Source organism: Manis javanica, chromosome 12, assembly GCF_040802235.1.
Source record: "Manis javanica isolate MJ-LG chromosome 12, MJ_LKY, whole genome shotgun sequence".
Classification (NCBI taxonomy): Eukaryota; Metazoa; Chordata; class Mammalia; order Pholidota; family Manidae; genus Manis; species Manis javanica.
In genome coordinates this window covers 56674458-56685000 of record NC_133167.1, presented here as the reverse complement: position 1 = coordinate 56685000, position 10543 = coordinate 56674458, and the positions used below count along the sequence as shown (strand labels likewise).

Genomic DNA, 10543 nt, shown 5'->3' with positions numbered 1-10543 from the left:
TCTCCATTTAAACACCGAGACATACAACAAAATAAATAAAAAATAAGAGGATTTAAGCTACCGTCTTGGGAAAAAAATTAATTTTGACCTTACGTCATACCAAATACAGAGATTAATTCCAGATAAATTATAGACCTAAGTGTATAAACTAAAACTATAGAAGTGATAGAAGAATATACAGAATGCCTTCCTGAATTTGAGGTAGGCAAAAAGCAGAGAACAAAACTCATTAACTATAAAGTAAAAAGTGAATCAGTTAGACAATATTAAAATTTAGAACTTGTTTTCATCAAAAGATTCTTTTAAGAGAATGAATGACAATTTGCAAAGTAATAGAAAACATTTAATGCATACATCCTCAATTCCAGAATAATAAAGAATTCTTATACAGCAGTGAGAAAACCATAACAACCCACTGGGATGCTGTGTAAAAGATGAACTGGCATTGAAAAGAGGCTATCCAAATGGACAATAGATACATGAATAGAAGCTCAATCTGTAGGTAATCAGAGAAATTAAAATTAAAGTTATAGGGTTACCAGTAGGATTGTCTCACATTAAAAGAACTACAGCACCAAGGTCAGGGGAGGATGTGGAACAAGTAGAACTCTTCAGACACTGCTAGCTATAAACGTGTTGGAAAACTGAAGCATCTACTAAAGCTAAACTTAGGCATAACTATGGCCTAGAAATTACCCTACTTAAATACCTGTCGGAAACTTGTGCTACATTTCCTTAGAAAACAAGCTCAAGAATGTCCTTGCATGCACCAAAAACTATAAACAGCTTAGTTGTCTGTTGGCAATACAGTAGGGTAAATAAATTGTGTTGTACTTGCACAGTAGAATTTAAGCCATGGACATGAACGAAATGCAGCTCCCTGTTACAAACACAGATGAATCTCATCAACATAATATTGAACAAAAGAAGGCAGATACAAAAGACTACATTTTGTTTGACTTCATTTATAACAAGTTCAAAAACAGTAAAAATTACCCTGTGATAGTAACAGTCAGGGTAGGTGGTTTTCCTTTGGCGTGGGGAAAAGTGGTAGTGCCTGAAAAGGAGCGTTGGAGAGAGGTGTTTCATGGGTGCTGGAGGTGTTTCATGGGTACTGGCAATGTTCTATTTCTGAATCTGAATGCTGATTACATGGGAGGTTTACTTTATAGAACCTTATTCAGCTGTATACTTATTACTTGTATTTTTGTACATGTGTAAACTTGAATACTTTGTAAATAAAATATTTATAAAATCAAAAATCAAACAGCAGTAATTCAGTAATTTGGCTTCTTCATCATCATGGAGGGGAGGGTAGAGAAGTTAAACAATTATTGAGTTAGTGAAAAAATTGCTGAATATTAGCTACCATGATTTTATAAATATTATTCATAAAGGATTTTAAAATAATGATCTCACGTGGAGTGATGGTGAGGGAAGAATCAGACTAGAGGCAGCATTTTATAGTGGCTAAGAGCACAGACCAAAGCCTTGTTTATTAACTGGTTTAGATTCTGGTTTTGTAACTTACTAGCTGTGACCTTGAATCTTAAGTTATTTAACTTCTCTGTGCCTTAGCTTCCTTATCTATGAAATGGGGATAATATTATCAACTTCATGACATTATTATAAACTAATATACATAAAACACTTGCTGTTTGTTTAGTTGAATAATTTTAAAGTACTATTTTAAAATGTACATTTTAAAATTTGTTTTGTTTTTTTCAGAGAACTGTTATATTATTGCTGCTTTAATACAGTGGATTGTTATAGTTTACCTGTTAGCCTTATTTAATACAGTAATCTAGGTTAGCATACTTATTTTATCTATTTGTAGCACTTACTGTTATTTCATATTTTGCCTCCTCTGACAAGTATTTCCAAAACTGAAAAGTTGGGTCTTTGATGCAGAAAACTCAAGTGCTTAGTCTTCTCATATATATGACATTTAGGATTTCTTGTATGTATAAAATACTGTTCATGTTTCATATAAATTATTTAAATTGGGATTGGAATGAAGGGACATAGCAAACAAAATATGAGTAGCAAATCTAGTTTTTTTCATTCTCCGTAGAGCCTTCATACCTGCTCTATAGAGCCTTTTTTGTGTGTGTTGTACATTTTTTGTGCTTCATGTAAAATCTAAGTACCTTGCAAATCTTTTTCATGTAAAATCTTGCAAATCTCTGTTTTTTATAGTTGTCATATTGTATCCATGATACAATGTTATAATTTTAAAAACAGTCATACATTTTTTAAGGAAATTAAGGAAAAAATGGTCATTTTTATTTATCCACATATTTACTCTGTCTAGTACTATTCCTTCTTGAAGATTTCAGTTTATATTTAGTGTTATATTTCCCTTTAGTTGATATAAATCACTTCAGCATTTCTTGTAGTGTAGGTCTGCTGGCACCAAGTTCTTAGTTTTCAATCTGAAAATGCCTTTATGTCACTTCGATTTTTGAAGGGTACTTCCACCAGATACAGAATTCTAGGTTGACAATCTTTTCCTTTAGCACTTAAAAAATGTTTAGTTGTTTCCTGGACTTCACTCTTTCTGATGAGAAGTCAGTCATAATTTTTTTTTATTATATTGTATATAATGTGACATTTATCCCTAGATATTTTAAGGTGTTCTCTATCTTTTAAATAAATCATTTGACTATGATGTGCCTAGTGTCTTTCTTTGAATTAATCTTCTTAGAATTCTCTAACCTTCTTGAATTTGTACATTTATGTCTTTCATCAAATTTGAAAACTTCCTGTCATTATTTCTTAAAATACCTTTACGTTTCCTTCGTTTCTCTTCTTGGGACTCCATTTATATGTATGTTAGTCTTTTACTAACATGTGTGTTATTCTGTAGGTCCCTGAAGCTCTGTTTGTTCTTTTTAGTCTTTTTTTCTGTCATGTTGTGTATGTTTTATTGCTCTAAGTTCACTAATACCTCCAATCTGTTCATAAATTCCTCCAATGAATTTTTATTGCAGAGTTTTAACTATAGAATTTCTGTTTTGTTCTTTTGATAATTTCTGTTTCTCTGCTCAGATTTCTTCTTTTGCTCATTGGGAACATATTTTCCCTTTTGCCCTTCAGCATAGTTATTGCTGTATTAAGATGTTGTTTGCTGGCGGTATAAGAGAAGACAAGTAGTGACTCTATAGCATCTTACTATGCTGATGGACAGTGGGTATGTGGTGGGGACTTGATAATGGGGGGAATGTAGTAACCACAATGCTGCTCATGTAAAACCTGAGCATAAGATTGTATATCGATAATACCTTAATAAAAAAAATGCTGTATGCTATTTCTAGTATCTTGGATCATGTTGGGGTCAGTCCTCATTAATTGCCCTTTCTCTTGATTATGGATCATACTTTTCTTGTTTGTTCATGTTTGATAATTTTGGATGTATCTTGGACATTGTTAATGATATGTTGTAGAAACTCTGGATTCTGCTTTGTCTTTCTGAAGGGGCTTTTTTTTCTTTTGTCAAGCAGTTTACTTGACTGATCTCATACTCCCAATTCTTTACCTCTGTGGTGGTGAGCCCCTGAGTTCAGTTCTTTTATGCTTAGCTGGGCTGTTTTAGAGTCTGCTCCGTGTATGTGTGATTCAGGGTCAGCTGGACATTTGGACAGAGTTTATGCATAGGTCCCTCTCTGAATTTCTCCTTTTCTGTGATGTCCTGTACTCTTCCAGATGCTGTGTTTACTGCAAATACTGTCCTTGGGTTCTTTCAAGCTAGGAAGACTGGAGGTTTTCTACATTTTTATTTCCTTTTTTTTGGTACTATATGGGGCTTTCTCTCAGGCTAAAACCTGTCTAAAAAAATAAAACTGGAAACTCAGGTAGTGCTGTTTTCCTTCTTCCACATGTAGGAAACCCCTTACCCCCTATTTTTGTCTGCTTTTGGTCTATCTATACTGCTTTGGGATAGTTTGGGTTTTGTTTTGTTTTGATTTTGCCCACAGTGTATGTTTGTATATGACTACTAGAAGTCAGAAGATTTAAATTTAAATGAATATACTGTACTCTAATGTTTTATTTCTTTGTACCTTAGGTACCCTCTTAGTGGCATGATTTTGCCAACTTTTAAAGACTGGATTCAAAATACCCTTGGAGCAAGTATGGAGCATAAAACTACCTCTAAAGTAAGCAAATAAGAATGATTACTAATATGCTTAACTCTGTGTGTGCGCGCGCACGCGTTTGTGTTTAATCCCAAATTAATTAGGCTTATTTTTATAATTTGTTATAGTTGCTTTAATGCATTTGTCATGTTTTTTGGTTAATAAATTTAGCAAGTATAATGGCCTTGTTAGGTTTACTAGGAGTGGCTTTTTAGCATCACAGATCTAGATCCTAATATCAGAATTTACCTGACGTTTATCTGGTAAACTTTTTATCCTATCTCAGTCTTAGTTATCCTAATTTGAGAAGTGAGTCATAACTATCTTTTACCTCTTACAGGGTAGTAGTGAAGTTCAAGTGAATTAATTCTGTGAGAGCACTTTGTTACAAAAATACAAGTTGCCATTATTTTTATGTTATTTAATGGACTATTTTAGGATTAATGTAGAATAATATAAAATATGTTAATTTAATATCAAAGCACTTAAAATTTTTGAAGGCTTAGAAAAAAGTGAACACTTGATTAAGATAACTACATAGTTATGTAGTTTCACTTTTCTGAAACGAGTTAGAAAACTTTAAACTGTGTGCATGTCAAACCAATCAAATAGTTAACATTTCTTATCTCTATTATTTATATTTATTACTACTTCTTTATTTTTATTACTTACTATTATTTGCTATGGCATGATATTCTGCATGTCCCTGTAACTGGTTTTGGATATAGGTTCTGTAAGTGCAGGAGCTATTACTTACATATTCTCCACCATATCCTTGTAAGGACTGTAGGTATTCAGTGCATACTTGCTTGGTTTATTTATAAATCCACAATTACATTTTATTTTACCAATTAAGTTAGACTAAACAACTAATTCCTGCTCCTTCCAAATAAAGTTCTTTTAATTTCTTAAAAGGTGTTTTTTATTTTATAATTCTCTCTTTTGACTATTAGTAATTACCTTTTTTTGACATTGATGCAGTTTATCATATTCAGAAATCTCATCAACTTTCCATGCACCTTTTGTTTTTTACATTGGTGAGCCCTTCCCAATTTTCAGTAACTTAACAAAATAATAATCTCTATGTGTTTTGGAATTTCTTTTGGTCACTTCCTTCCATTATAGCATAAAATCATAGGGGCGAGTTTTTTTTTCCTCTTTAACTCACTGCTATATCCCTAGGGCCTAGAATAGTGCTAGCTTATAGCATGTACTCAATGAATACTTACTATATAATTGAATATTAAATGCAGAACTTTAATAAGGTACTGAAAGACTATATAAGTAGCATTTTTTTCTTTACATATTCTTACATTTTCTTTTTTCTACCATAGCTTCATAGCTTTTTTTTCACAGCGGATTTGATTTCAGACCAGTTTGATTTATAGAGCTCTTCCTGTGTGCTGGATATGGTATTTGGTGTTTTTCACAAAAATTACCACATTTAACCTTCCTTCCTTATGGTAGATATATGTATACATTTGATGACGATGACTTAACATTTCATTTAACAGATGAAGAAGCCAAGGCTCACAGAAGTCGGGTGACCTGCCCAGTGTCACATGACTGTAAAATTGAAGATTTATCTTTCAAGTTATCTATTAGTTGAAATAAAGTATCAAGTTTATAATTATGTTGTGAGTTTTAGAGCAGCCCTATAAAAATGGTTTTATTACTTATTGGGAGGCTTCTTGCTGGTCATTTAAAAACGGTAATTGAAGTATAGAGGAAATGGTTACTTATCTACAGGTGAAAATGTAGGTAATGCAAGTCAAGTAGTTTCCCTCCAATCTCCTTAGCCTAAAATTAAAGATTTGAAACTTTTCTACCTCCCTTTTCTTGACTGCAATCTTCAGTAAAATGAAAAGGTGGACCATGGAAGCGAAAGAGGAAACATAAGACTTCTGTAACTTACATTACTGAATTTGATTAACCAGACTATTTATAAATTGTTACTGTCACAAAATTGGTTTCCATATGTATTATTTGGTATTTTCCTACATTTCTGTCTTAGTTTGTATATTTAAAAAGGTACATTTTATCCTCACTCTTCCTAATGGAGGTATTCAATATTTATTTTCTAGAAATAAGTCAAACATTTTATTTCCTAGGCATCCTTAAATCCTAGTGATACACCTCCTTCTATTGTAAATGAAGATTTTCTTTGTGACCTTAAAGAAACTAGTATTTCATATTCACAAGAAGCAGATGATCGAGTATTTAGAGCTCATGGTAAGCAACTTTATATAAGAGCTACTTATTTTCAATTTTTAAACTCCCTATAAATTGAGATGTTTTTGCATTTTTTTTAAAACCACAAAACAGGTCATTGTCTTCATGAGATATTTTTGCTCAGGGAAGGAATATTTCAGCGAATTCCTGATATAGTTTTATGGCCAAGTAAGTTTTTTTTTTTCTTTGTATCATTAATTGAGTATTGTTAAATCTTAAAAGTAAATTTAGTTTTAGAAATGTGTAGTTTTTTTCTTGATCTGATCATCCTGAACTGTTGGTTTTAATGATTGATTTTGTTGGTAGTGATTAAGTTAAAATGTAACTATAGTGTGAAGTCAGTAGAAAAATGTGTTTCTGGTAAATTTGAAAGCTTAATGAAATTAGTATCAATCAGTGACATATTTAGATGTATAGAAATTTTTACTTTAACATAATGATTATGGCAAATTATAATAATTTTTGATACCAGCTTTTGGGCTGAAAAGGATGGTGTTCAAATAGCAAAACAATAATATACATACTGTCTTTGATATAAATACTTAAACTTTGAGAAACTAATTTCATTCAGGGATTTGGCTTGAGATAGCAGATGGATGAGTTTTCTGTTATTTTGCTCTTGCTGATAATTAGTACTATATTTATATATATGGTTTTTATACCCATCTCTTAGCAGAAAATTTAAAGCAGAACAGGTACATTGTTTCTTACTGTACATAATTATATTTTTTTAAAGTTTCATTGGTATTCTGATCATGTTCCTCTTCAGACTTTATGAAAGGAATATATAGAGAGTTTTACTTTTTGAAAAATTGGCTCTCATGGACTCTCAGTTCTTACATGTGATCCTTCTGTTTTGCAGGGAGTATCTGGAAATATCATAACCTTAATATGCAGGTAGAAAGGAGGTGACATACTTAGGAGGAAAATCCAAGAGCATATATATATAACTGAGATGAAATTGCTTTTCTGATACTCATGATATATATATGTCTGTATATTTGGATAGTTATGAAATAATTCTTTTTTCTCTGTTTGTTTAGTATAGAAATTTAGCCATTCTTGAAAAAAAGAAAGATATTCTCAAATAGTAGAAATGCTTTCATTTTACCTGCCTGTTTTTTAGCCTTAGGCTACTTCTTTGCCAACATGGGGAAGAATACATATTAACTATAGTATTTTTAGAGTGGAGAAATCTAGCAAATACTGTGTAACCAAATGATGAAAGTTAACATTACCTGAATGAGACTTACCTACATCATGCACCTCCAGAGGTAACAGACTGAGAAAGGCACATCACTTCTGTGAAATTCATGCCGAAATGTATAATCTGAATTTTAATCATGAGGAAACATACAAACCCAAATTGAGAGATAGTCCAGGAAATAATAGCAGTGCTCTTCAAAAGTGTCAAGATCATGAAAGTCCAAGATAGATTGAGGAACTGTCTCAGGTTAAAGAAGACTGGAGATGTGACAACTAAATGCAATGTGTGATCCTGGTCCAGAAAAGAGGACATTAATGAACAAAAAGGGAAATTTTAAATAAATAGTATTTTATCAGTGTCAATTGCTTGCTTTTAATAATTGAACTAGAATTATATAAGATATTAGTATGTGTAGCTGCTGCATAGAAGGAAATTCTTCGTACCGTTTTTGCAACTTTTGTAGGTATGAAATTATTTCAAAATGAAAAGTTAAGATAAATTATAAATAGTTTGATATAGTTAATGCATTGATGAGTGAGTGAATGAAGGAAAAGTTAGACACTAAAGAACTTTATAGACCCTTGTTTTGCAGGGTTACCCAGGTTTTATTCATGTCCCTGTGATTAATTTGTTTTCCCTTTTTTCAACAGCATGTCATGATGATGTAGTTAAGATTGTGAATCTAGCGTGCAAATATAACCTTTGTATCATACCAATTGGTGGTAGGTATTCTGCCTTTTGAATTTAAATATATGAATTTGTTCTTTCTATTTCAAATATTTGTATTTTAAATACTTGTGCCATTCCACACAAAATAAACATTCTTATAATTATGATATGGTTATTCTGAAAGATTGATTTATGCTACACATTTCTGTCAAGTAGATCTACCTAAACCCTTTGAGAAATCATGAATCCTTAGTTTATGGCTTCCTTCCTGTGTAGATCCTAGTTGATGTCATGACTTAGTGCCCCAATAAGGAAATGTTCTTGCTTTAGTAATTACTTTCTAACCTTTATTATCATGGAGAGAATATTAATTTTCAAAGGCTAAATATACCCAACATAATTCTTTGAGAAGGAGTGCTATGTAGCATAAAAGATCACCTATGGCAATGATGACCAAATCAATCTTTTAATACCAAAAACTAACATTATTGGCATTTTAAGAAAAATTAGATCTCTCTTAATCTTTGATCAATCACATTGATTTATACAACCCAAAGGAAATTACTTTCACTGATTTATTTGGCATTGATGGAATAGAAATGAGACTCCAACAAAGCCAGAAACTCCAAGATTCCTTTTTGTTTTTGCATGATGCTTTCTGTTGAATTCATGCAAAAAAGCACTACAATGCCACTTTTAGTGAAATATTTTTCTGACTTCAAATGACTGTGCAAACAAATGGTGGTTATTAATCACAGGCATGTTCTTAAGTGACCATTTACAGTCTTACCCTGTAAAATTAAACTGAACCTTGTAGATCAACACCTCCTATAATTAGTATTTTGTATCAAAGTGACTTTCACATGTTTTCTGTCCAAAACTCATGGAATTACCATTTAGAATTTTTATTCTGATAAATGGGTGATACAGATCTGTTTAAGAACTGAGAACAGCATATTATTCTGTATGGGTATCAAGAAAACATTTTTATTTTGACAAGAAATGTTAATGGTAAACATAAGTACATTGTTTAAATACTGTGTATTATTTATTCTATGTTAAACACCGTAAGTAACATACTATGTTTTTCATGAAAGAACATTCAAATTTGTTTTTGAATGTCTTGTAATCTGGGCAATTTTATCTTATTTATATTCTAATTTATTAAAGTTTTAATATGGGAATGTAAGCCATTTTAAATGCTAAGTGAATCTCATAATTATGGTAGAAAGGAGGTATTAGTATCTCTTGTTGTATAGGATTTTTTTTTTCTAAGCTATCTTTCTACAGTTATCATTAGCTTGGAACTTTTCTAATCACATTTTTTGGAGTTCCACAAATTGCTAGGGGCTTCACTTAAGTGTGCCTAGGGGATGGAGCCATACTCCATTGCTTTCAGCTCCATAATATTTCTTCATTTTGGCATGCAGCATAAAATAAAGGTGAGTTTACATTTAGTGTGTTAGCATTTGCAAATTACATTTTGCAAAGTAGAAATAGGTATTACTTTCCTACTGGGCCTGTCTGTATACTTTATATTAGGGATTTGTCCTACAAATGTAGCTAAGAAGAAAATATTTAAACATAAAGTTGTTGTTTCCTATTTTGCAGGAGGAACAAGTGTCTCATATGGCCTAATGTGTCCTGCAGATGAGAAAAGAACAATTATTTCTTTGGACACTTCACAAATGGTATAGGATAATTTAAAACATATTTAAAGTTTGTGTTTGTTTTAAAAAATTATCTAAAATTCAGTCTCAGTTGTCACTGAAAATATATACTGTCTGTTTTAAAGTTTTAATTTGGGTATGAACTTAACCTTTGTATAGTCAGCAGTATTTCTGGTTACATATTCCTTCAATATAATAAATTTTAAAAAATTATATACTTAATTACTTAATTAGTTAGAAATTCTTTTGAACACCAAAGTAGAGAGAATAGTGTATCATATCTATTCTCTGTATTAAATATTAACATTTTGTCGTATTAGCTTTGTTTTCTTTTTTCCTCTGTTTTTAAAGCAAATCCTAATATTTTGCTACTTTACACCTAAGTATCTATGTGTATCTTTTTTAAAAAAGATGTTTTCTTACTATATTACTATCTCTCCTGGCTAATTATAAGCAATTCCTCCTATCATTTAATACCTACTCCAAATTCAAATTTTCCAGGTGCCTCAAAATTGTCTTTATTTTACAGTTCATTTTTTCAAATGGGGATTCAGACAAGGCTCATGTTAGCTTTTGGTTGTTTCTTTAAGTCCCAGTTTTTCTGAAACCCTCTACTTCCTTTTTGCACA

At 31.4% G+C, this 10543-nt stretch overlaps 1 protein-coding gene across 8 annotated transcripts in view; it reads left to right on the top strand.

The window, feature by feature from the left end:
• AGPS (alkylglycerone phosphate synthase) overlaps positions 1–10543 on the top strand; it is a 170578-nt gene that overhangs the window by 57645 nt on the left and 102390 nt on the right. For 7 of the 8 annotated variants that reach the window (XM_073218660.1, XM_073218659.1, XM_037000305.2 and 4 more), the window contains 5 exons: positions 4067–4157; positions 6248–6368; positions 6462–6536; positions 8226–8297; positions 9856–9935. In XM_073218660.1, the coding sequence (XP_073074761.1) occupies positions 4067–4157; positions 6248–6368; positions 6462–6536; positions 8226–8297; positions 9856–9935 (439 nt within the window). The remainder of the gene's footprint in view (positions 1–4066; positions 4158–6247; positions 6369–6461; positions 6537–8225; positions 8298–9855; positions 9936–10543) is intronic. The other variant, XM_037000306.2, reaches the window with a different exon arrangement.